The sequence below is a fragment of the Mastacembelus armatus genome, chromosome 13 (genome assembly GCF_900324485.2).
Source record: "Mastacembelus armatus chromosome 13, fMasArm1.2, whole genome shotgun sequence".
In the NCBI taxonomy this organism is placed as follows: Eukaryota; Metazoa; Chordata; class Actinopteri; order Synbranchiformes; family Mastacembelidae; genus Mastacembelus; species Mastacembelus armatus.
In genome coordinates this window covers 24386298-24413304 of record NC_046645.1, presented here as the reverse complement: position 1 = coordinate 24413304, position 27007 = coordinate 24386298, and the positions used below count along the sequence as shown (strand labels likewise).

At 41.3% G+C, this 27007-nt stretch overlaps 1 protein-coding gene across 1 annotated transcript; it reads left to right on the top strand.

Moving 5' to 3' along the window:
* pak1 (p21 protein (Cdc42/Rac)-activated kinase 1) lies at positions 1–26491 on the top strand. Its single transcript, XM_026298750.1, has 15 exons — positions 1–100; positions 4818–5036; positions 6995–7089; positions 8813–8960; positions 9042–9079; positions 13017–13130; positions 14756–14999; positions 16732–16795; positions 17251–17299; positions 18227–18339; positions 20196–20313; positions 20901–21000; positions 21466–21662; positions 22072–22209; positions 22981–26491. The coding sequence occupies exons 2-15, from the start codon at positions 4844–4846 to the stop codon at positions 23065–23067; spliced, it is 1698 nt and encodes a 565-aa protein (XP_026154535.1). The 5' UTR covers positions 1–100; positions 4818–4843; the 3' UTR covers positions 23068–26491.
* The last annotated feature ends 516 nt before the right edge of the window (positions 26492–27007 follow it).

Here is a 27007-nt window from a genome sequence, read left to right as displayed (position 1 = left end):
TGATCAACATCTTCTCTCCTCAGACACACAGATCAGTTTTGTTGTTGTTTCTTTGTGGGTCAGACTGAAGCTGTGAACATGTGGATCTGCTCCTGCTAAGGTAAGACCACCAGCTGCTGCGTGGAGTGAGGCCATCAATCTTATGTTTGATTAAAACTCTGTAAACTTAGATTTCAGAATTTCTGATGCTGTGCATCAACACTCCAGCTGATTGTTTGTTTCTTGTTGCTTGTTTTTTTTTTTATTTTTATTTTTTTTTTATCTGTAGGTATTAATAGATGATAATGATATGATGATAGATGTGTGCCCAGGACAAATAAACAAAACAAACAGAAATGACAAAAGCAGATAAAGCAGCAAAAGGAGACACTAATGAATCTGATAGCAAAGTGGTTTTTGTTTATTATGAAGAGAAAAAATCTAAACTGTGACTTTCATGAATTGTTGAAAGGAAAAAAGAGTTTTTTGGGGTTTTTTTTTCGGTGTCCTGTTAATTTTCTTGTGATTTTCACTCGCCTGCGGTGCAAATGCATCATGTGCATGGTGCTGTCACACCCTCACAAACAGCAGCTGCTGGTCATAGCCCAGCTCAGTGAGAGGTGATTATCACGGTGACAAATGACTGTGGTGCTTTTATTTTGGCTGGTGCTCTGTGAAGAGACAAAGTGAGTGTTTTTGTGATGTGTTTGTTCTTTTGCATGTTGCTGTGAAAACGTTCTCACAGACATAAACAGACTGATTTTGTTGGTTGTTGCTGTTGAGAAACAGTTTTCTGTGGCTGGAGGAGCTTTGTCCTGTCTGAGGAAATAACCCTGGTTATGTTATCAGAGGTTTGGCATGTTTAAAACCAGATGAGCTGCATTATGGGAAATGTAGGATCTGGTGTTAATGGAGCTTGACCTGTGCCAGGAAATAAAAATTGAGACAGTGGTTGTTTTCTCTGGTGTGGATCAGGGCTTTAGCTACCACATCAGATGATCCGGTGTGCTCACTGGTCCGATGTGAAGGAAACGTAGCTCTGTGCTTTGTCCAATAGCTGCCAGCATCTCTAGCAGCCTCCCAGCATGCAAAGTGCACCAGGCTTCAGGAACCACTTGGTCTGACGTGCAGAGAGCAATGTGTAATTAGACCAGATCAAGGTCAGATCACTTTCCCACCACAAACTATGAATTCATTTGGGCTGGGACCACTTCCTCCAGAGGGTCTTGATGTGGTGGTTTTGGTCTGGACCCAGGAGGATTGTTGTGTTCAGATCAGACCAGAGTGATTCAACAGGGCTGCACTACAGCCTGAGGCTCAGCTGTTTACTGTGGAAACTGTGGGAGTGACCTGCTGAGCTAAAAAGGTTTGTTTTCACCTGGAGAATCATCTGGGGCACTCGGGGACCATCAGCATTCATTTATGTTTTACCTATGGTCGTATGAGCCTGAGCACAAATATGTTCAGTCTGACAGTGTTGATTTTATTAATTAATGATTTGTTTGTGTTGAGGTGCAATAAACAGCCTCAGTGTTGTTTGTGTGGGCTTTGACCCTCGTAGACTCTCCTGAGGCGTCTTGTGTCCACTGGAGAATTTCATCCAGTCTATGTGTTGTGTGACAGTGTCGGTCATTAAAGTGTCTTTGTTTTTTGGCTGCATCAAAACTGTGTGTGTGTGTGTGTGTGTGTGTGTGTGTGTGTGTGTGTGTGTGTGTGTGTGTGTGTGTGTGTGTGTGTCTGTCGTACTTTGGGCAGAAAGTTGCTGTTTTCCTTCGCACAGCATTTACATCTGAGTCACACACACACACACACACCATAATTTAGTCAGCATTGTGTGTGCTTTCACACACCATAATTTAGTCAGCATTGTGTGTGTGTGTGTGTGTGTGTGTGTGTGTGTGTGGATCAAACAGACCACTTTGTGAGCAAATGGAAACTTTTGGTTCTGTCTTTCTGGCTTCAACCAAACTAGCACTTGGTGTTTTAATATTTTACTTCAAACTGAATTAACGAGAATTGTTCCATTTAAATGGGAATAAAACTATTCTGTGCCAGTATTTAATATCTCCATGTTTGAGGTTATTTCTTTTTCATGATTGCATGAAAAGCTTTTTGAACAGCACCCTGGGAGAACCAGGCCTTTCACTGACGAGTAGGATCATTCAGAAATAGCAGGCAGGGCTTGTTTATTTCCATAGCACCTTCGACAGCAAGAACAATTCACAGGGTCCACATAGGACGTACAGGGTGGGTAGGACGATATGACACCAGAGAAATACATTACAGATCTGTTAGTTGCCAGTGGTGCTGAAATTTATTAATTAGTCAATAATAAAGAATTGATTCCTGATCTAAGTAATTTGTTAAGGGATTATTTTGTGATAGTGTGAATGCTGCTTCAACACCTGCTGCTTCAGCATTCACACTATTGTTATCCTGTGTCTATTATTATTGTTCCGTGTGTTTTTCGGTTGCTATTTTCTTCCGCATACTTTGTGCTAGAAAGACCGTTCAAATATCAAAACGTTCAGCTTCTTAAGGACATTACTGCTTGTGAACAGCTTTTTGATATCTTTCATGTTTTTTAAGATATTCAGCTTTTTTTCAAATTTTTTGTCCCATTGAAATGAATGGAGAGAATGTTCAAATCCTCTTCAACTTTGTCCTCTTTCAGGTTTAACTACTTCAGCATACTTTCAGCTAGAAACACCATTCGACCTTTAAACAGGTCAGAAGGCATTAATCTATTAGTCTTGTGTTCAGCTTTTTGATATCTGTTACGGTTTTTGATTAATCGCAGTTTAAGTTTTATGGGTTTTTTTTAGCTCTTTCCTGAATTTTACATTGGTGTCTATGGGAGAGAGCTACAGCGCGTGATGTCATCAGTGACATCACACGCTCTAGCTTTTGCCCTTCAGCTTTTTTCAAATTTTTTTGTCTGTTTTCTTCTCTTCTTGTGTCAACTTTCAGCTTAACAAACAATTTGTACATCATAGTAGTAGAGATTTTTGTCTTCTTTCGGGTAATGCTACTCTCACTTTGATAGGACCTATGGTTTTTCCACCAGGTGGCCAAAGAGAGTGACTGCTCAATCTCTCATTCACTCCCTTTATAAAGAGCTCCAGCATTTCTAGTGAAAAACACAAATGAAGGCTGGTTCTAACTCGCCACCAATCCTTCATTTTTTGGAATATCTTCACAATAAGTGGATCAGTCTCTTTGTTGAAGCCTCCTGACACTGTTAATAAAAGAATTTTGATAGGTCTTATAGTTTTTCTGTAGTCCTCCATTTTGTGAGGTGAAGTTTTCTCAGTTTCTCTACTCAGCGTGTATAAAGGGCTGTGTCACTGTCACTCCCCCTCCCACTCTGGGCTTAGGTCACCATAGCAACAGCTCAACACAAAGCAATAGCAGCATAGCAGCTGTCTGTGGTTGGTAATTAGACTGACTGGCTGCCTAATGTCCACTGCTGTTACACATGGGGGCCATTCTCAGTTATTTCGAGCAAGTGACTCTGTGGCTGTTTTAAATGTCAGCCATGGTGTTGTCTCCCAGCAGGCCATGCTTGGACTTTCACAATAAAAGTCTATAGTCATTAATAGGAAGATATTACATTTTTGTAAAGTATATGGTACATTCAAAATAAGGTCCTGATTCTAATAAAAGGTCCCAAGAGTCTCCTGCCGGACTTTGTCTTTTCAAGATAAGCCCTGAAACAGCAACTCAATATAAAAATGGTCGTTGCCTATTGGCATACAGCTTCAGGCACCAAGTGAGGCCATTTTTAGTATCAGCCATGGTGTCTGCTACCAGGGCATGGTGAGACTTTCACAATAAAAGTTTACAGTTATTTACAGGAAGTTAATGCAGTGTTCCAAAGAATAACAAATAATCAAAATTAAAGTTCAGATCTTAAGTCATGGTTACATGAGTCTTCTGCGGCAGGCTGCCTTTTAAAATAAAAGCATTTTTATTTCATGGTTTCAAAATAGAAACTAAGAAATGCTAATATTTTCTCTTTTCCAGCACATTTTTCCCTTTCAGCCTTTTTATCACTGCACATCTGTTCATTCTTTATTCATACTACTTCATATTTCTTCATATCTTCCCTTTGTCAGTCTTTCCTTCCATCTTCTCTTCTTTCTCCAAGAAAACCGTCCTTCAAATATTTGTGATTTGCTTACACAGCCTTTACCTTCTCTATTTTTCAGCAATATTTATTAGTTTTTAAACTATACATTGTTTCTGTCTATACAGTCTTTCTACAAGTTCAGTTTTTTGCTGTTTCATTCTTCCCTTTTTTTCTCTCATATTTAAATCCTTTAGTTCTTCCTTCGTTCCCTACACTGTCTTCTTTCATGTTAGTTTAACACTTCTTTCTTTAACAATTTCTACATCATATGATTCTCTTTCCAGCCTTTTCAGCAATGTTGAATAGTTTTTTAATTAAACAAGTTAAGCTTCCAACTCCAGTTTTACATTTCAGTTTCCAGGATTCTTCAGGATTGCATTTCAGCCTTCAGCTTAATCAGCAATGCATTTCAGCCATTTTCAGCAATGTTGGGCAGCTTCATTCAGCTTTCAGTATTCACACGCATCTTCCGCAGGAAATGCAATTTTCTAGTTGAACAATGGGAGTTTATTACGTCAGTGTATTTGAAATAAATGTTATAAAATATGAAAAATGTGAATAGTTACCTGTTTGTTTCCTGTGCTGGAGACATTTAATCAGTCAGTCACTGTTTTAACTGCTGTGTCATCTGAATGCTTGCATGTGATTCGTTGATTTTTCTCGCCGCTCACCCTTCCTGCTCTGTGATTGGTGTGTTTCTGTACAGGAGCAGTCGCTGCAGCCGAGCTGAAGATGTCTGATAATGGGGAGGTCGAGGACAAGCCCCCAGCTCCGCCCATGAGGAACACCAGCACCATGATTGGCTCCTGCAACAAGGACCCCGCCCCCCTCAACCACGGCTCCAAGCCCCTGCCGCCGAACCCGGAGGACAAGAAGAAGAAAGACCGATCGATCCGATTCATCCTGACCGGAGGAAGCGATAAGAGTGAGTACCGAGACCACGGTGTCACAGATGCACCATGGGATTGTTTTTTTTATGCAGCACTATCCCCCTTAAACAAAACACTTTAAAAATACATGAACATGAATTTATCTTAACCTTTAGATGCTTTGACAGTTGTCTATGGACACAGGACACATTTGTACACAGGATGGTTCTGGAGATATAAACTATTGTATCTCTACTTTGAAACGGTTCTGTCATCATTAACATGCTTTTCAGAACAAATTGCAAAATAAATCTGATTTGTGTTACTTTGCACAGAGCAGAACAAACCTGATCAGTTTGTAGTTTGAGTTGGTAATGGCAGTGATCAGGTATCGGGACATAAAAACCGTAAATCAACCTCATGTATTTCATGGCTGCACCAAACGCTGTAGATGCCTATAAAATCAGCGTTTCTTTCATTTCATGGCTCAGTGCTGATTTTTATCCTGCTGACAACAGGAATCTCACTGCTGCTGCTTCTTTAGAAATAACCATTTTAATCAGGCTGGGTGTGGCTCTGAACATTAGCTTGATGTTTTGGAGCTGTGTGATTGTAAAAGAAAAGTTTTATAATTTTTATAAATTTGTAATAAATTATGCTAATGACATCGACCCAACAGTGGTTTAAATACCTGATTAGCTTTTTGTTAGTGCTTGTTAAATCCCCTAATAGAGCCTGACATTTGACCCTGACAGCTGCTGGAGATTTAACAGGGACAGATGCCACTTTACAGGAGCGTCACACTGAATTTGTCTGTTTTGTGAAAAACACATTTTTGTCGGTCGTGATCTTTACTGTTTCTTTAAATGGTTTTCTATATAAAAGGGACTGTGGTGATTTGTTTTCATCATCTTTGAACAGTTAAGAGTTAAATGAAAGAGACTCTGACCTTGTTTTTAATTGGCTGTAAAATGTGTTTCAATGATCCTAACACAAGCAGAGACACATATATGCATCTCCATGGTGTCTGGCAGATCAGATTTAATGCTGCTGTGTCACTTACACTTCAAGCTCACAAGGCCAAGTGCACATCCATGACAGGGACACATCAGGACACATCAGGACACATCAGGACACATCAGGACACAGTCCATCCACTTGTGATGCATTTTAGCACCAACACTGGCAACAAGCTGGGATTTTATTGGCAGTGAAATCACATGAAAAGTTGGGTCAAAATGACCTGTAGTGTGCACAGTGTCTAAATGTCCAGGCCTAAACAATCAACAGAAGTCAAAAAACATGACGTTGGACTCTGAGAGCCAGTACCACCTTACTTTTGGTATTTATGAATGAAATGTTGAAGAACCATGAAGCGACAGAGCTGCCACTACTTTATTTTGTAGTGCAACCTTTTTTATGAATCAGAGATGCAAAACGGATCTTATTCAGTTGTTTCCATGTTGTGCATGTCCTTATTCTGTTTTGTCTTGGTGGCCAACAGACAGTTTTACACTGGGGGATAATTAAAGTTATATTCTATTATCATCTGTACCATGTTAAAACCTGTGGACGTCTTTATGGGTGAGAACATTGGTTCGTTCTCTCACTCACTCGTTTTCCTTGAAACAAGCTACAGGATGTTTTTGAGGGATTTAACACAGATCAGTTACCCATGATGCTTTGCAGGTGGTCCTGCAGCATCGTTAGTCATCTCGGGGGCCCAGAGGATCGCCTCACATATGGCGTCGCCTTTGTTTTTTGAGCCGTCTGTAGTTTTATTTTCAGTCTAAAATCCCCTTGTGGTTTGTTCCTCTGTATTATTTATCACTGAATTAAAGACCTTTCAGGGAAGTTTAATGAACTTGAATCTCTTTGTCTGTTTTTAAAGGCATTTTTAAAGATGCAGGATTTTCTGTTCCAGTAGGTTTAATCATTGAATGCAGAATCTCTGCAGCGTTTGACAGAAGTTTCTTTGAAGTCACTGAAAATCTGTTTCTCCTTTTCCTCTCAGCCTATAAAAAGAAGGAGCGTCCAGAGATTTCTTTACCGTCTGATTTCGAACACACCATCCATGTCGGCTTCGATGCTGTCACCGGAGAGTTCACGGTAAGTGAGCGTAGACTTGTGTGTTTGTTCCCCTGTGTGCAGTAACACTCCTACATTTACAGTGTGTGTCTGTGTTTGCATCACGTTTTAAGTGCTTATCAGAGGACCCATGTTCATTGTTGTGTGTAAATGTGTGTGTGTCTGTGTGTTTGATACACACACACTTGGCAAATAATCACATCATCACATCAGACAAAGACGCCTTGTTCAGCCGACTCACTTGATCCGCCTGACTGGGCTCCACAGCCTGGGGTTAAACCTTTGAAACCGTGTTCAGGCTGTTTTATTACTCATGTTGTGGGGACACACAGAACCAGTCAGAACTTTTGGGTTGATCTGGTTTTTTTAGTTGTTTAGTTTTTTTTTGTTTTTTAGTTGCATGAAAACATGCTGAAGCTTCAGTCGTCCAGAGCAAAGCGTTAGAGCAGTGGAGGCAAAACCAGAAAGTGATTGTGAGACATGAAGTCATGGCCTCCCTCCATTGTTCTGCAGCGGTGGAAGAAAATGAAGCTTTGAAATTGGATGTAAACATCAGAACATGCACATAAACAGTGGTCATTTAAAATATACTGAGCAACAACAGAAGAGCCGTCTACAGAGATGGAGAGATGGATGAAATGATGTTTTGATGCTGAGCCCTGAATAGAAGTGGAAAGAGTGTGTGATGGAGTGACCCTGACAGATGATTGGAGAGAGAGAGGGAAAACAAGGAGATGTGACCCACTTATGTGACAAGTACAAATATGACAAAACTGCCTTGTTAAAACTCTTTAGGAAGCCTGTGTGTGTGTGTGCGTGTGTGCGTGTGTTTGTGTGTTTGTGTGTGTGTGTGTGTGTGTGTGTGTGTGTGTGTGTGTGCGTGTGAACCCTTTCAAATTACTGCATTTTTTTTACTAATTTGTCATAAAACCTGATCTGATCTTCATCTGAGTCACAAGTACAGACAAATACAAGGTGCTTAAAATATAAACAGTTTTTATTGAGGGCACATTTCAAAGTTACCCAGTGCTGGGGGAGAGACTAAGTGAACCATGGAGTTAAGTGGTAGAATCTGCTTCAGGACTTCCTGCAGGCCTGTATAATGTTCAGGAGGAGTTTTAGAGTGTTTGTCCCCTCAGAGCTGCTGTAGCTCAGTGTAAGCTCTCTAAGCTCGTTCCACATCAACTCGGTCGGGTTCAGGTCTGGGTTTTGACCCACTGCTCCTAAAGGTGGATTTACTTCAGGATTTAGGGTCAGTGACCTGCTGCACCCAGCTCCACAGCCACCCTGACATTATGCATGAAGACACAGAGATTCCCCCTGGTGTCCGACCATGCAGCCATGACGTTTACCAGTTATTCCTTTAGGCCTTGAGATGTTCTTCTGAATTTGTTTTTACCTGACAGAGATTCTACGTTGTGTCTTTGAGTCAGCTGAGCACCCATTTCTAGTGAGCGTAGCCACAGACCTCAGTGTTTCTAACTGTGCACTAAAGAATGTCTAAAGTCTGTAACATTTCCAGTCAGCAGTTTCTCTTCGAAATGTTGGAGGGTTTTCTAAACCCAAACCTCCAGTTTGGTTTCATTGACTGGACTCCAGGTTTGCTGAATTCAAAATGGATTATATTGTTTTTATTTTTATTTTTTGTCATTAGCTGTCCAACCTGTGATGTCTGCTCTACATTGTTTGAATGATGTATGCAGTATGGGCAAGAATAATACAGTCTTGTGTGTAATATGTGTAGGGCATGCCGGAGCAGTGGGCTCGGCTTCTGCAGACGTCCAACATCACCAAGCTGGAGCAGAAGAAGAATCCTCAGGCCGTCCTCGATGTTTTAAAGTTCTACGACTCAAAAGAAACATCCAACAGCCAAAAATACATGAGCTTCACAGGTACACACACACACACACACACACACATCCTGATCTTTCTTCTTATTGCTTTTTCTAATATCTTCTTGTTTTTCCCTGCAGATAAAACTCTAGATGCCTACAGCTCCTCCACCACAACGGTGAGACTGACTGTTTCGGTACTCTGTGTCCCTCTTTCACCTGTTCACAGGCTGACATGGCTGTGAGGAAGCTTTCATAGCATCACTCAGTTATGTCCATACATGTGTGTTTGCCATCAGTGCAAAACATATCATGTTGGCTGTGATCGGCTGTCAGTGGGATCAGTAGTCACATTATTTTTGTTCATGTTTATCTGCTGCTCGAATCTGACGTTTGGAAGCTGCTGTGGTGGATTTTTTGGAAGGAGGAACCAAAGAAAATGTGAGGTGTAGCCTGATAACCAGCCAGACCCATAACCAGACTGTGTCACGCAGCCAGTCCACCTTAAATCCAACTCAGTAGCTGGTTTCTTGTTGTATCCTCCCACTAACGTCATTTCCAGATGTATATGATTTACAAAATGGAAAAGTCAGTAATATAGTCAGTAATAAAAGTCACTTCAATAATAATAAGAAGAAGAATAAGAAGAAAAATAAGAAGTAATAATAAGTCAACTTCAAACAATAATAACAGAGATAACAGAAAATGACAGCCTTTGCTCTAGATTAATGTCAATTATTACGTTATTAAAGGCGTGTAAAGTTTTAGGTTGCTTTTTGGATTTTCCTTGAAGGACAGCCCTACAGCATGCATGTAAAAAAATCCAACTCAAAATAAAATGTAAAAATGTACGACATGTTAAAAGTGAATAAAACTACAATATCCATCAGATATACTTCAAATGTCAGTCAGCAACCTGACCTGCAGATGCTAAAATAAATCATGGGTTTCAGATAACAAACCATCAGCAGGTTAGTCAGGACATGGAGCTGAGGTTTTTGGTGTAAGGGGTAACAAAGCTGAGCAGAAACTGGAGAGGAACCGTCCTGAAGGGAAATAGTTGCAGAGGATTGAGAGAAACCGGAGGGAGAGCTGCAGTTTGAGACGACGAGCAGCATAGAAGGAAGAGTGGAGGAGATGAGGTTTGATCTGATGAGGTTTAATCTGATGTTTGACAGGATTGTGTTTCCTCTTAACGCCAACTCTAAATCCAAACAGCTCTGAAAATCTCTGTTTCATCCTGACAGCTGAGCTATTCATGGATTTGGAGAACAGCTAATTTCCAATTTAAGAAAAAACATTTTCCTGAGATGTGAGATGTGTTGTTAAGTATTGAGCCAGATATGTTAATGCAAGTTATTTTATTGGCTGATGATCTGAGGATGTGTATTGACAGGATTATATCAGTGCTGATCCAAATGTCAATTCTTTTTGTTAGATTGGATTTTTCTTTTTCATTGTGTGGAAAATCACTGGATTATTTTGTAGTTGAGCAAAAAAATTAAGTTTTTAATTTGTCTTTAAACTCAAACTGATTTTAAAAAGTTGAATTTAGATCAAGAAATGAAACATTTATTTGCATTTATTTGCACATGTTTTCATTTAGAAAAGGAAAATGAAGTTCTAATAAGCTCATAACCAGTTATCTCAATTAAACACAACCATAATGTAGTCACAGTGCAGAACCACATCAGTCAAACCTGCACTCAGCACCTGTTTTGTTTTCAGATAAGAGACTATGCCCTTAAAAAGCATCATGTCCTGATAAATGATCCTATGGAAGCCCGTTTCCGCCACTGGGATGAAAAATAAAATACAGTATCTCTTTATTTTGACTTAGTAAGTCCGAATATTGAGAAAGTATCTCGTTATTTTGACTTACTAAGTCAGAATATTGACAAAGTATCTCATTATTACTAAGTCAGAATATTGAGAAAATATCTTGTTATTTTGACTTACTAAGTCAGAATATTGAGAAAGTATCTGATTATTTTGACTTACTAAATCAGAATATTGAGGAAGTATCTCATTTTGACTTACTAAGTCAGAATTTTGAGAAAGTATCTCATTATTACTAAGTCAGAATATTGAGAAAGTGTCTCATTATTACTAAGTCAGAATTTTGAGAAAGTATCTCATTATTACTAAGTCAGAATATTGAGAAAGTCTCTCATTATTTTGACTAAGTCAGAGTATTGAGAAAGTCTCTCGTTATTTTGACTAAGTCAGAGTATTGAGAAAGTCTCTCGTTATTTTGACTAAGTCAGAATATTGAGAAAGTCTCTCGTTATTTTGACTAAGTCAGAGTATTGAGAAAGTCTCTCGTTATTTTGACTAAGTCAGAGTATTGAGAAAGTCTCTCGTTATTTTGACTAAGTCAGAGTTTTGAGAAAGTCTCTCGTTATTTTGACTAAGTCAGAGTTTTGAGAAAGTCTCTCGTTATTTTGACTAAGTCAGAATATTGAGAAAGTCTCTCGTTATTTTGACTAAGTCAGAATATTGAGAAAGTCTCTCGTTATTTTGACTAAGTCAGAATATTGAGAAAGTCTCTCGTTATTTTGACTAAGTCAGAGTATTGAGAAAGTCTCTCGTTATTTTGACTAAGTCAGAGTATTGAGAAAGTCTCTCGTTATTTTGACTAAGTCAGAATATTGAGAAAGTCTCTCGTTATTTTGACTAAGTCAGAGTATTGAGAAAGTCTCTCGTTATTTTGACTAAGTCAGAGTATTGAGAAAGTCTCTCGTTATTTTGACTAAGTCAGAGTATTGAGAAAGTCTCTCGTTATTTTGACTAAGTCAGAATATTGAGAAAGTATCTCGTTATTTTGACTTACTAAGTCAGAGTATTGACAAAGTATCTCGTTATTTTCACTAAGTCAATATTGACAAAGTATCTTGTTATTTTGACTAAGTCAGAATACTGACAAAGTATCTTGTTATTTTGACTTACTAAGTCAGAATATTGACAAAGTATCTCGGGTTTTTGACTTACTAAGTCAGAATATTGACAAAGTATCTTGTTATTTTGACTTACTAAGTCAGAAAATTGAGAAAGTATCTCATTATTTTGAGTTACTAAGTATCTTGTTATTTTGACTTTGAGGGTCTATTATTTTTCATCCCAGTGGCGGAAACGGGCGTCCATAGGATCCAGACAGATGGAGCCTTAAAGCTTTTTTTGAAGTTTCTTTAGAGACAGAGGAGCCATATCATAAGTGAATTAGCTGATCTCTGGAAAAAATAATTAAAATCCTGTAAATATATTGAAAAAGCAGCTGGTAACAGTGAAGGTTTCCTTCAGTGGTACCAGAGAGAAGCAGCTGAGTGTGTTTAATATGAATCTGCAGAGCCTATTATCTGTGTCACTGAGAGCCAAATTAGTTTTGATGGAGTCTGTCAGCATAGGCCAGTATTGGTAGATAAACTGTAAACAGGCCGACCTGATAATCTGTTGAGTGTGTGTTGGGTCAGTCCACAGACCTGTGCAGGTATTTCACCTGTGCAGCAACACACACCTCACTGGTCCTTACTGATGTCAAAGTCTAATAAAATAAGATAAATAAGAGGTTGTTGCTGCAGGGTAGTCGGTGTCTGGAAGGTGACACTGAACCAAACTGAAGGTGTGACTAAAAAGATGGAGGAAGAAGGAAGTGATGATGATGGCACTCATTGAGGTGCCCTCCTCTTCCTCCCTCCCTCTCTCCCTTTTTCTCTGCATTGTGAATCAGCATCTTTTTCTCCTTTCACCGTTTCCCCGTCTCTGCAGCCTGGCCACCGGCCGAGCGTCAGGCAGGGAGGTAGAGGAGAGAAGAGGAGGGATAGAGAGGCTGTGTGGTGAATGGCATCAGAATCTAGATGTGACCAGAGCATTGAGATACCAACAGCGATGGCGAGAGGAGGGCGAGAGAAACAGGTGGAAAGACAGAGAGAAAGAAGAATGACAGGTTAACTTTAGGGAAACACAGGCAGAGAAGAAGAGCGACAGACGGGCAGAATGAGACGGTGATGCTGTGGGGGCAGTGACAGTGGTATCATGATGGGTTTAGTGTCGCTTTTAGCTCACGTGACCTTGATGTCACTGAGGCGCCGCCCTCTCTCACCTTGTGACATCACACAGAGCGCCAAGGCCGTGTCCGAGACCCCTGCCATAGCAACCGTATCCGAGGACGAGGACGAAGATGAGGCCGAGCCGCCGCCGGTGATCGCCCCCCGACCAGAGCACACCAAATCGGTAAGGACATGTTTTTGACTTTCTGTACTTGTGAGGACCCTCAGTGGCACAATGCATTCTCTGACCCCCACAAACTGGTTTGTTGGGTCCACATTCAAAATGTTTCAGAGAAACTTTTAACACAACGTGACTTAGATCACATCGTCACCTTTTCGCTGCTGGTGGTCAGAGTTAGCAAGAATGTCCACACAGTTAGAAACTTGAACTAAAATAATGGAAAGACATGTTGAAAATTAGCCAACGGCTGTGAAAGTCCTGTTTATGCAGAATGAGACCAAAACAAACATATTTTTTAATTTGCAGTCCTGTTTGGAAAAACGGTCAAACTAGGACTTTTAACACGTCAACAGGTTTGTCCCCATAGCCCAAACTCCCCCTGCTGATGTTCTCACATCAGGTTACTGAAAAGTCAAAGGGTCTGGTGTAACATTTGCTCCAGACAGGTGCTGGTTCACTCGTCTGACACCGTCCTGGAAAATGTCAGTGAACTCCTGCAACAACTGATATTTACCACAGTCACTGAAGGCATGTTTGGAGAAAAAAGGGGAGTATTTAATGAAAAGAGCATCTTGCCAACCATGAAGCGTTCGATGGACACGCACAGACATGGACATCTGCATTTTAGGAAACACCAGCTGCAGCTTGTGCAGTGGCTCATCTGAGCTTCACTAAAAATCTGTGGACACCCAAACATACTGCAAGTCCCTGTGTGAGAACCATGTCTGAAATATATCAGGAAAAGTTTTAGCAAGCTGTGAAGTCTACATGTTGTTCCTGTGTCTGCGTGAACATTTAGAGAAGTTCAGACTTGAACACTGAAGCATCATCTTTATACCTTTCACTTCAAAATAACCAAAACAGTAATCCTGTCACATGACATAAATCAGGATAATCACACACTTGACTTCCACATGTTATTAATGAACGATAAAAACCAGATTCCCTCCATTTAACAGGAGTTTGGTACATAAAACGTGTTTGCAGGCTCTTGATAGTACGAGTGGCAGAACAGGTGTTTTTAACAGTCCACATGTGACACTGGTCAGACACAAAAAGGCCTCAACATGTTTAAGGCTGAAGGTTGAAGGTCTTCTCTGCACTAAACAGTCCCAGATGAGTCGTCCAGGTCCAGCTTGTCCTCAGATGTTTCTCACACACATTAATCTCTACCTGGACCTGTGCTCTAATGAGATCCTGATGCCTTCAGTGTGTGTGGGCGTTTATATTATGTTTATATTTTTCTCAGCAGCTCGGTCAGGTCCGGAGTAAAAACACAAACTTTGTGCTTTTATTTTCTCATGGGTTCTTTTTCTGTTGGCTTTTATTGATCTGATTTGTTTTGACTAAATGTATCAATGAAATTATCTATTAATTTCCTCGGTTTGTAAAGGACTTCAAGTTTGTTGTTTTTTAAAAGTACAGTATAAATAAATGAACTTGACTAAAGTGAGGGTGTGTTCAAAAATTATGCCTTGAATAGTTTTTATTTATCAGTGAACTTCATACAAAATGAGAAACAAACAGCAGCAGGCATGAATAGATGTTATTGTGTCATGAATCAGACCAGTAGGCATCACAAAGTTTCATTTACCGTCGTTTCACCCAGTCTGGTTTCTGTTTTTCAGATTTACACTCGCTCAGTGATCGAGCCGCTGCCTCCTCCTCCGACCAAAGATGCTGCAACCTCCCCCATCTCCCCGCCAACTGCCGCTGCCGCTGCCACTGCTGCCGTCGCACCCGCCCCCTCTGTGGAAGGAGCGCCGAGCAGCCCTCCCAGTGCAAGTCCCGCCCCTGGGCCCTCTGTACCCCGCCCCCAGGACAAAACCCGGAAGAAGAAGATGTCGGACGAGGAGATCCTGGAGAAACTACGTAAGGCTCATTCGTCACATATGTGGACAAACATGAAAATAAATATGTGATACTTCAAAACACTATTACACAGCTCATACAGTGGATTCTGCATTATGCAGATTATAGTATATGGAAGTGACTTTAAAAACATCACCAGTACATTTGACAACTACACTATGTGGACACCTGCTGACTTCAGCAACCCAGCTGCTTCTGCCATTTCCCAGTAGTCTGAATATTGGCACTTTCCCTGCGTCATCAGTGGAACATCACTAACATGTTTATTCAACATCTGGTGCCAAACCTGAGAACAGAAGAGCAATCCTATAGTAATATGTGCATGTCCACATACCTTTGGCCATATTGTTTGTGTTGAAGCATGAAACTGGGTAAAATACAGATTTTCTAAGCACGTTGACCAGTTAACAGTGAGAAATACCTGGTTTCAGTCCAGTGACATTTTCCTACTTTTGATCATTTAAAAGCTTTTGTTAGGTCCTTGTTCTGTGCAGTAATAATGCAAATGCTGTTTTTACCTGCTGTAGTTCAGTGAGGACTCCATCTGCTAGTTTTAGCCTCATTTACACTTTTACGTTTGACAGGCTGATTCATCACATCAGGTTTTTCTGCACACACACACACCTTCTCAGAGCACAGGGTTTGAGTTTATTTTAGACTTAAGGCAGTTTGGTGTTGAAATCAGCAGATTTTTTCTAAGTACTAAACTGTTCTTCATTTTAACAAGTAGTACTCAAAGTGTTGTACTTTTAAAGTGGCACAGTTCTAAATGTAAAATTAGCTGCAGATATTTCCTTCATAATCCTTTATAATCCTGTGGTTTTACTGTTAAAAGTCGACTGCACTTTATGACCTTAGGCTTCCATCTCATGATGAAGATAATGGTTTTATGGTAACATCTGAGTGACTATGAAAGACGTTACGTAAACAAAGAAACGTCCTGCAACCTCTCAGTGGTCAGATGTTCCTTAACACTGAAGCACCATCTTGTCTTTTTTAAGATTGTGTAGATTAAACATCCTACTGATCCTTTCAAAATTAAAGCCCCCACTTCCCGGTACTGAAATGTGCTGCAGTGTGTTTGCCCCGTTGAATAAACGCCTGTATATTTTTTTAAACCATGCCCCACGCTGATCCAGATGTGCTCAGGTCTCCCTCAGCTGGTAAGACCAGGATACTGTACGTCTGTTGGTCTTTGACTGACAGATCTGATATCCACTGTCCCCGCCCCCTCTGTCCAATCCTCACATCTGATTGGTCCTCTTTCCATCGTCCAGTCTCCTTCAGCTGCAGTGACTTCTGTTGTCTGATCACTTTCCTGTTGATGGTAATTGAGCTGCAGACAGAGCTGCTCGTTTCTCTTTTGTTTTTCTTCTTTTTCTCTGTTTCTTTTTGTTTTTCCTTGTGTCTCGACTCCTTTGTTCCTTCATTTGTCTTCAGTTTGTTTAAACCTGACTCTCCTTTTGGTTTCTAATCTGTTTACTTTTCTTCCCTCTCTACCTATCTTCTTTTCTCTCTGCTCCATCCCCTGGTCAGCATGCTGCATTGGCCCGAGTGTGACGAGCGTAGAGTAGAATTAGGATGGATAGAAAGACAACGCATTCTTCTATCCATTCAAATTCACTGTAAAATGAACAGATGTGATTTTAGGGCCTGAGCTTCTCTTCTTGCAGATTTATACAGTTTATGTTGTTTGAGTGAGTTTTTGCTTCTTTCTTTGTCTTTGACTCAGGAACGATTGTGAGTGTTGGGGACCCTAAGAAGAAATATACACGCTTTGAGAAGATTGGACAGGGGTAAGTGATTAGGAGCAGAGCTGACGTATCAAGTCTCCTGCAGTTGGTTCACTCACTTAATGTTTAGTTTATGACCTTTATTTCATAGACTATGCACAGAAAAATATAATGTGCCAGATTTAGCTACTGTCTCTTTCTTTCTTTGGAAATTGTTGGGAGCAACATGTCTCAGAAACAGGACAGGCCCATGTTTCCCACAGTGCAGCGTCATCGCTTTGTGTTTTTATGGAGATTTTACACAGCGTCCCAACTTTTTTGGAAGTGGGGTTGTTTAGTAACACTGTGTTCACGTACAAGACTTAGTTGGTGACTTGCAGTCACCCAAGTTTCTCCAGTCCATAAATATTTAGTCCAGAAACCGACCAAACACTTATGTTTCCACAGAAAGAGTGTGTTATCAGTGTAGCGCAGCATCTGTATGTGTGGGAATCTGAAGGGTTTCTGTGTGTTCTCAGGGCGTCGGGAACAGTGTACACAGCCATAGACATCGCTACAGGACAGGAGGTGAGTTTCTTTGTCCTTCCTGTGTTAACGTAGATTTTACTCACAGAGCTAAGCTGATAAAATAGTCTAAAATCCTGAAGAAAGATCCAGCTATTGTACAAGACTCAGGTTTTGCCTTCAGCTCTTTTTACATCTCTAATAAACTCAGACACAGGAAGACTTTAACGTTTTTACTCAGATTCTAGGATTTTGAGGTTTGACTCGATGCAGTAACCCCGACAACCCCCACACAGTTACAGACACACAGGATATAAGCATAAACAGTTTGAGGTCAAAGAAGAAGCAGAAAAGAAACTACTTGGATGAATATTTGAACACTTTGTCTAAACAAAGTGTCAGAGACCAGTTTAGGCTCAGACTCTATTGCAGCTTTAAAGTAAAATTCAGTTAAACCAAGATGCTGAAAGAGTTAAAGTTGATTTCTCCAATCTGAAGGCATAAAATGCCTGGATGTTACACTGTGAGGTCATCCAGGCTGTCAGCCTCCAACCAGCTACAGTGAAGTGAAGAAGAGAAGGAACAGACTTGAGGGAAGTTTGCACAGTGAGAATAGTGTCTGTAACTGGACTTAAGTCTGGCTTCAATCTTTGTGAGTCCCGGGTTCATTTTAAAGGAGCTCAGGTCACCTGTCAGACTAATCCTTCTCTGATTCTCTCTGAGGATTAGTCTCTACTTGGGTTTTAATGTCCCGTCACTGCCTATGGATTTAGATGGTTCCCCTCCTCTTCTAGCTGGCTGCCCGTCCTCTGGCTCCATCTTCCCTTTTCATCTTCTTTCATTCTGTAACATCATCTATTTCATTTAATAAACTCGTCCATCTGTCTTCCTTTTAGTGTACTCCCCACACCGTGTCCCACTCGAAGGATTGATCTGCCTGAATATTAGCTGTAACTGCAGCCAGAGGCAAATATTTCTCTTTTCTCTCAGGTCGCCATCAAGCAGATGAACCTGCAGCAGCAGCCGAAGAAAGAGCTGATCATCAACGAGATTCTGGTGATGAGGGAAAACAAGAACCCAAACATAGTCAATTACCTGGACAGGTTAGACACACACACACACACACACACACACACACACACACACACACACACACACACACACACAGCATCCAGTCCACGGTGTCTCCTTTCTATTTGTTTACAATCTGTCAGCCCGGGCAGGTAGTTACTGTCAGGAAGAGAAAAAGTGACTATTTCTTTCATTGGTTTCAACATGTAGAGATGGTGTTCTCCCTCAGTAAAATCACCTTTTTCAGTTTTACCTGGTAAATTGGTACTGACAGAGACCAGACCCAAACTTAAAGCTGCTACGCCTCAAACAAACCCCCCACCATGAGCCCCTCGTGCTGCTTTAACATGCTGCCGCTGAAGACAGACCATTGTGGAGGCTGCAGTTTTAAAAGCTGGAGGCTTATATTTAGTTTTTGCAGTTCACACTTGGCAGGGATCCTCCTGTTAGTGTTGCTGCTCGGACTAAATATTGAAAGCAGTAAAACAGTTTGAAAAACACAGTCTCTCTCTCCCTGGAAACTGGGAAATATCTGTGTAATGTTCCAGATGTTTCAGGAGCCGGTGAAACTGAACCAGGATCAGAGCTTATCCAGTTCAGTGTTGTTGTCCTGGGGCCGGGGGTCTGGTTGCTATAGTAGCTTGTTCGAATTGAGGGACATGAAGGACTGGTGATAACACCGTCATCACCACGGAAACGTTTTCACTGCCTCTGATTTACTGTGTGTGTTTGCCAAAAGAAGGAATTGGTCGGCTCTGGATCCCTGAGTACACGGGACAATAAACACAGACTGAAACTTTCAAAAAGACAAACTGCAGTAAGTTCCTCTGAACCAAGCAAAGAGTTTGGCCAAGTCAACTTAAACCTTATGAAGCCCCAATAAGAGATAAGAATAAAATCCTAAAGGATAAGAAATTAGACTGAACCAGAACATCCCAACAAAAGGAGGGTTAAGCCCAAGTTTAGTGATGTGTCCAGATCATACACAAGTTCAGTCACAGGAGAACTCAATTAAAACTTGGTGATATTTATAAAGATACTGAGGGAAACTGCCTGTGTCTCACGTTCTGCACCAAGTGCCCGTCCCTCCTGGGTGAGAGCACCCACACTACACTGTTGTACAGACATCACCTGTTGTGAACTTCTGAGCCGGATGGTGCATAACATGTAGTTATATAGTTCTGGTTCTTCCAGTCACTATATTTTACCAACACTCAGTGTTGGGTTGATCCATCCATCCATCCATCATCTATACCCACTTATTCCTAACCAGGGTCACAGGGATCAGCTGGAGCCTATCCCAGCTCTCTTTGGGTGAAAGGCAGGGGTCCACCCTGGACAGGTCACCAGTCCATCACAGGGCCACATAGAGACAAACAACCTCACACACTCACACTCACTCCTATGGGCAATTTAGAGTCACCAATCAACCTGACATACATGTTTTTGGACTGTGGGAGGAAACCAGAGTACCTGGAGAAAACCCACACAAGCACAGGGAGAACATGCAAACTCCACACAGAAAGGCCCCTGATGGGTTTCAAACCAGGAACCTGCTTGCTGTGAGGCAACAGTGCTAACCACCAATCCATTGTTCTGCCCTCAGTGTTTAGTTAATCAAGAGAAAACTGATCAGTGCTAATTTGGATGTTCTCTCTTTCACGTTGTGGTAAATTGAATTTGTTTTGTGGCTGCTGGTCAGACCTAATGATCTCACCTTTAGCTGAAATGTCACAGACTAATTGTCTGATTGGAGGAACAATCCAAAACCAAAGTGATCAATAATGCGGCTCCACCAATAAACAGCAGAACTGTCCTCTACAGTCTGACAAGTAGAGTTCCTTTGATAAAATGAATAACTGTGTTTATTGATGTCTTTTACCTGTAGTTACCTGGTGGGTGATGAGCTCTGGGTGGTGATGGAGTACCTGGCCGGAGGTTCGTTGACCGACGTCGTCACAGAAACCTGTATGGACGAAGCTCAAATAGCTGCTGTGTGCAGAGAGGTGAGACACCAGCCGAGCGGAAACGAATGAAAAGACACGGAGCGGACGATTCCCCACAGTGATTGTAATTTTAAACACCTTGACACAAGTCAGGAGAAAATGCTGCTCACAGCATCAAAACTCATGGGCCTGGAGCCGCCAGCTCTGCTGAAAGACGATAGAAAAGGATCTGCATGACTCCACTCACACACATGACCTGCTTGTTCCTCTCAGACCCTGACACAGGACAACTGGGTTCACACCCACATGATGTGATTCCCTTCTATAAGACACTGTGTGTGTGTGTGTGTGTGTGTGTGTGTGTGTGTGTGTGTGTGTGTGTGTGTGTGTGTGTGTGTGTGTGTGTGTGTGTGTGTGTGTGTGTGTGTGTCTGTGTCTGTGTCTGTGTCTGTGTCTGTGTGTGTGTGTGTGTGTGTGTGTGTGTGTGTGACATATACATCATAGCTGGTCTGTGGTGCTGAAACCATCCTCATGACAATGTTTATTTTATTATTCATGACTCTTATTATTTCTAGTTTGTTCACTTTAATGTGTTTCTTTTATTCCACCTGTGTTTTGTTGTTTCAATATTCACATTTTCTCTCCAGTGTCTGCAGGCGTTGGAGTTCCTCCACTCGAACCAGGTCATCCATCGAGACATCAAGAGTGACAACATCCTGCTGGGCATGGATGGCTCCGTCAAACTCAGTCAGTCCACTGTTTCATTCTTTCAAACAATCAGTTGATGGATTGATTCAGTGCTGCTGGTGTAACTAGAAGGCAGCAGCACTGATCAATCAATCAATCAACTGAGGATGCTCGTTGTAGCTGCTTATTTTGAGCAGCAGGGGGTGCTCTGATTCTGTTCAGAGATACGAGTGATAAATGGTACTGTGCTACTGCTCATTTGACAAAAGTCAAGGTATAGTTATTGATCTAGTACATTTTATACACAAAAGCTATTCAAAAATAAAAGGAATAGAAGAGGAAAACTTCAGTCCTTGTTTATGGTGGAGGGTCAGTTTGCTGCTATTTGCTGAGCACTGATTATTGATCGTGGGTAAATGTTGTGCAGTCAGCTGAACAGTTTCATTTGTAACTACATTAACGTGATGAGGAAGCATATATCTCAGACTTTTACAGACTCTGACTCTGTCTTCCCTCCTCTTCCAGCTGACTTTGGGTTCTGCGCTCAGATCACACCAGAGCAGAGTAAACGCAGCACCATGGTCGGGACGCCGTACTGGATGGCTCCCGAGGTCGTGACCCGCAAAGCCTACGGTCCTAAAGTGGACATCTGGTCCCTGGGCATCATGGCAATAGAGATGGTGGAGGGGGAGCCGCCGTACCTGAATGAAAATCCACTCAGGGTGAGGTTTTGTTTACTGTGAATATTGTATTGGCTGAATATAAATGTTTTTGAAAAGGAGTGGGTCCAACAGGCAGAGGATAACTCAGAGAGGAGAAAGCAAACCCTCAACCCTCAGGACCCTCCACTTGGAGAAACAGGACTTGTACATTGGGTTTGTGTGTAAATGTCCACTCCCCCCATTGGACAGCACCAGAGTAAACCATTTTCAGATCCTGCATCGTGGCTTTAAAAGACACGGCCGGTGATTTAGTTTTAAATCTGCTCAGTAGGAGCACTTCATCACTGGTCTTTGAAATACTGCTCATATAGAAAGCGATCAGACTGGTCCTTTAAGCAAGTGTTTCTGTATTTTCATGTGCATCATGAGATGTAGACGAGAGTGTTTTGTGTGTGTGTTTGTTGTCCAGGCTTTGTATCTCATCGCCACCAACGGGACGCCAGAGCTGCAGAACCCGGAGAAGCTGTCGACGATATTCAGAGACTTCCTGAACCGATGTCTGGAGATGGACGTGGAGAAGAGAGGGTCGGCTAAAGAGCTACTGCAGGTACACTGTGTGTATGTATGACGTGTGTAACATGTATTAAGAATATTTTTGTCTTAAAAATTAGTGTGACCCCCTGGAAGACATGAATGTTTAGATATCAGAGCCAGAATATTTACTCCATCTCAAACCGCCCAAACCTCAACAGGCTCCAACAACTATAAAATAGCACATTAAACCAGTGCAAGTTCATTGTTTTTACTTTATTTGGAACGTTACATGTTTATTTATCTACATTATCCATTAATGACATCTGACCTATCCTGTTTCTGTCACTTCTAAAATGACAAAGCTAAATTCCATCTTTAAAAATCGAAGATTAAGAATAATTCAAGGTGATTCTTGACCTTATAATATTGATGCAGCTCCAAACAAGATCTTGTGTTGCTGCACTAGTTTCTTTAGGAAAACAGAATAAACGTGGGGTCCATATATTATGGTAAATGTATTTATATTAGACCCAAATCATTTTGAAGCAGAGGCAAATGAGACTGGATCTACTTGTTGTTGTTGTTGGGGAGGAGACTGTTTACTGGGCTGGTTAGTGACAACATAACTAGTCAAAGCATCAAAGCAACACTGAGCACTGGCTCAGTGAGCAGCAGAGACAGATGCTGTTTTCTCTCGTTGCTCAGTGACGTGACATATTTCTCTTTTCTCTTCCCTCTCTTGTTCCCACTCCCACTCTTCCTTCTCTCCTTCATCCTTTTCTTTTCCCATCTTCCATTTATGTCTCCTTCCCTCCTGCTCCCTCTTCTCCGTCTCCTCCCTCAGCATCAGTTCCTGAAGATGGCGAAGCCTCTCTCCAGCCTGACTCCTCTCATTCTGGCTGCCAAGGAGGCTGCCAAGAACAACCGCTAGTGAACCCTGGAGTCTTTATCCAGTCTGCCCCCTGACCCCCATCACTTCTTCCTTCTCTTTTTATTGTGTCTGATAAATGGAAGGCTGATGGCTGCTGGCTGTCTGTCTCCCTCCTCTTCTTTTTCTCTTTTATGACCGACTGCTTCTTCATCTTATGACCTTTGACCCCAAGCCTGACCTTGATACCCCTGAAATCCACACCCCCCCATCCCTCCATGACTCTCACAGGGAGAAAGAAGGATAGTTTCTTCCTGACTTCTTCATCGACACTAACCTGGACTCAGACGAAGGCAGGGGCTAACTCAGTGACATCATCGGTCGATCAATTGATGTGATCACTGACATCACCGCCTCCTCAGCTGTTACGAACAACTTCATATGTGGAAGAGAGCCCAAAGCTTCATGGGAGTTATTATTTTTTTAATCGTTTGTTTGTTTTCTGTAAAAGCCCCAGACCACAACAGCCAAGCAGCAGCAGTGTGTGTGTGTGTGTGTGTGTGTGTGTGCGTGTGTGTGCGTGTGTGTGTGTGTGCGTGTGTGTGCGTGTGTGTGTGTGTGTTTAATGAGGCGATATTGGGGTGTTAATGAAGCCAACTGTAGCGTGACCTTCTGTAGTTCATATGTGGAGCAGGTGAGCATCAGTACGTTGCCGTGGCTGGGAGGGGGGGTGCACAAATACTGAGTTTGGACGTCACCTTGCCTCTGTGATGTCTCTCCAGGAGAACTGGTGAAAGCAACATTTTCTTTTGCTGCAGAGTTTTATACTTTTAGGTTTTGGCATGAAGTAGATAATTGATCGTTGCTGTTGTAAAGAGCTGGAGTCCATTTCTTACTTCTGTTCCTGAAGTAAGAAAACGTCAGTCAAGTCAAGTCAACAAACAGCCAAACTTCCAGCTGTGGACAGAGGCTTTTGCAGCACGTGGCCTGCATCCTAAGTTTACATAAGGACAGTACTTTTCTGAAAATCTTCCTATTATTGTTGATTCAGTATTTATGTTTTTAGCTGCCTTAAAAAAAAAAAAAAAAAACATTCCCCATGAGCCCTGTACGTTCACAAGAACATCAGTGTCGTCAGAAGCTGCATGTCCATGAGTGAGTCAGATTACATCTGTAATCACAGCAGGACGGTCCTGAATGACAGCAGAGATCATGACTCCATCACTGGAAACATGACAGAGTGCTGGTAGAAATCACTGAGGTCAGACTTTCTCACAGCAGCTGTGTCTTCAGGGACATGTGTCCCGTGTGTCCCAGGACAACAGATCCAACTCAGTGCTCAGGTCGGCTCCTTTCACAGTAACAGCGGGACCCTGATAAAGGAGAGAACTGAGAAACATATAGAATGAGCAGAAGAGTCTCTACATCCTGCAGCTGTTTTCAGCTTTTTAATCTCTTTTACTTTGGTTTACAAAAGTCTGATGTGTTTATGTGACATGTCACGACTGTGTAGTGAAGAAGTGGGACTCCTTTGGACAATAACACTGCAGTTTTTTGCTCTGGTGGTCCTAGTCCACCTCCTCTTCCCACCCCTCTGCTGATTGGGTCGGTTCATGTTACTATGTTACCCCTTTCGTCCTCAGTAAGAAGCTGTTTGAGACTATTTTAGCAGCATCTCTTATTTTCTACCTACACAATCCAGAATCGGTCTACGTGACCTCTGCAAATGTAAAAATCTCAGTGCAGTGTACGGATATGCACACAGCCCACAGTGCTGTCAGGTGACAAAGTAAAACCAATCCATCCTGCCAAACTCGCTCCGTGTGCAGCTGTGGGACGTCGCAGTCTGCAGACACAGACTGAGGGAGAGAATGTGCATGTGAAGAAAAAAATAAATGAGTTGTGATTAATGCTGAAACATGAAGAGACGATTAATGACGGATGCTTGCGTACGATAGGAATGATCATATCTTAATCCTATTTTCAGAAAAATAAGACGAATAAATGCTACGATGTTGTTTTCCTGCGAACCCTCTGAACATAAGGTGTATATTTTATGTGCAAAAAAGAAAATCAGTTTCTGCCTTTGTTTACAGACTGTTTTTATAAATGATCAGTGTCAGAGTTTCTCATCCATTTTTAGTTTTGATATTAAGATTTGAGTATTTGTTTGGGATTTTTTTAGCCTGCTGAATCCAAGGAACTAAGAGTTTTTCTTGTCCTGTAACTGACAGGTCACAGGTTTGAATCCTGCAACAGCCAAAGTTTCCATCAGCAGGACACTTTGCTCTGTGGTTGAGCGCCAAATGAACAACACAGCTGTAACAACAATACTCAAAACAATACTCAAAACTTTGATTTCTGCTGTTTTTGTAGTTTTTTTTAATGTAGTGTCAAAGTACCTCTGGCCTTAAACTGTTTCAAAGGTGCAAGACTACTTTAGTACCAGTACGAAAACACACAGGAGCATTGTGAGGCAAACTAATGATTGTTTTCATTAATGGTGAAGCGGCTGATTATTTTATTGTCCACTAATCTTAACATTTGTGAAATGTTGCATCACAACCAACACTCCCAAACCCAAAGTTTTAAAAAGGAAAATGATTCATCAGAATATTTGGAATCAGTTAATGTTGCAGCACTGCATCATGGGAGAGAGATCAGCACATTAACCAATATATCAACTTCATCACCACATGGAGCTGAGAGCACACAGCTGTTCACAGCGGCTGCAGCACAGAAAATCAAATGTGAAAGACCACAAACATTCAGAAATTGCCTCCTATTGCTGCTGCTGTGTGTTTGTGTGTCCTGGTCTGAATCCCCAGAACAATGCTGGACTGGATTTAAAGGACTAGTCCGTGGTTTTTCCATGTGAGCTCACAGAACTTAACACTCATCATTTCAGAAAATAACACTAGACTATTGGAGACACATTAATGTTAATGAAAAACCCCAGAAATATCCTTTAAAGTTCAGTGAAGGGTCATGATTAGTACCTTTCTGTACGATCACTGGGTTCAAACCAGAAGTTAATGTGCTTGAGTTGACTTTTATGGCGCTTTATTCAGTTTTTAATGAAGTTGAGAAGTGTCCAATAGCTGCTAATTACTGGATGCAGCAGCTATTTGTTAAAATGAATGGGCAGAGGTCAGAGGTCAACAGACCTTACTCGGTCTGAAAACTTTATGTAGGAGCAGCAGGACCTTTGTGTGTCTGTGGCCATTCCCACCTGTCGAGAGACACAAGAGAAACTGTTGTTGACATGACAAAAATCCAGTGACCATCAGAAAACAAAACGAGAAAGAAGTGACCATGAACAACCAGGACACAGTTTGCAGTTTGATGGGGATTCAGACTGGGTTCAGTCCGGAATGAAGTGGTCTTCAGTCCTCAGTCTATCAGAGCCATAATTTATGTGTTTACGCATCAGTTTGATTATTTGAAACAATGAAAAAGGCAAAAATAAAATTGAAAAAACTGAAAATGTGGTCTGGACTGTGATCTGTTCTGTCCACTGTTCTGACTGCAGTTACCTGGTCCAAGTAAGGAAACTAAAAGTTCAGCATCAGCATTAACCCTCCCATATAACCAGTGACAACATCCTCCAACAAACTAAACGTCACATTTTTAGGTTCCTGTCACCGCACAATAGATTATAGTTTAATAAATCCACATATTGTCACGTTGGTTCTTTGCCTGCTAAGGCTTTTAAGGCCTTTACATTGGAAATCTTAACACACAGACAATATATGACACGATTTTTGTCATAAATACACATCAAAAACACAATTTGCCTAATAATCATCACATTTGTAGTTTTCTTCAGTAGTGAACCAGTGTAGTTGTAGTTTTCTACCAACAGAATGGGCTAACAGCTAATTGGGCATAGTTTTCATGGTGACCTTTGAAACTTCATGTTAAATAATTAGGATTTTTTATTTATAACATGAAAATCCAATCCTCCTTTCAGTAAGACAGTTATGTAAACGTTCTTTTTCTG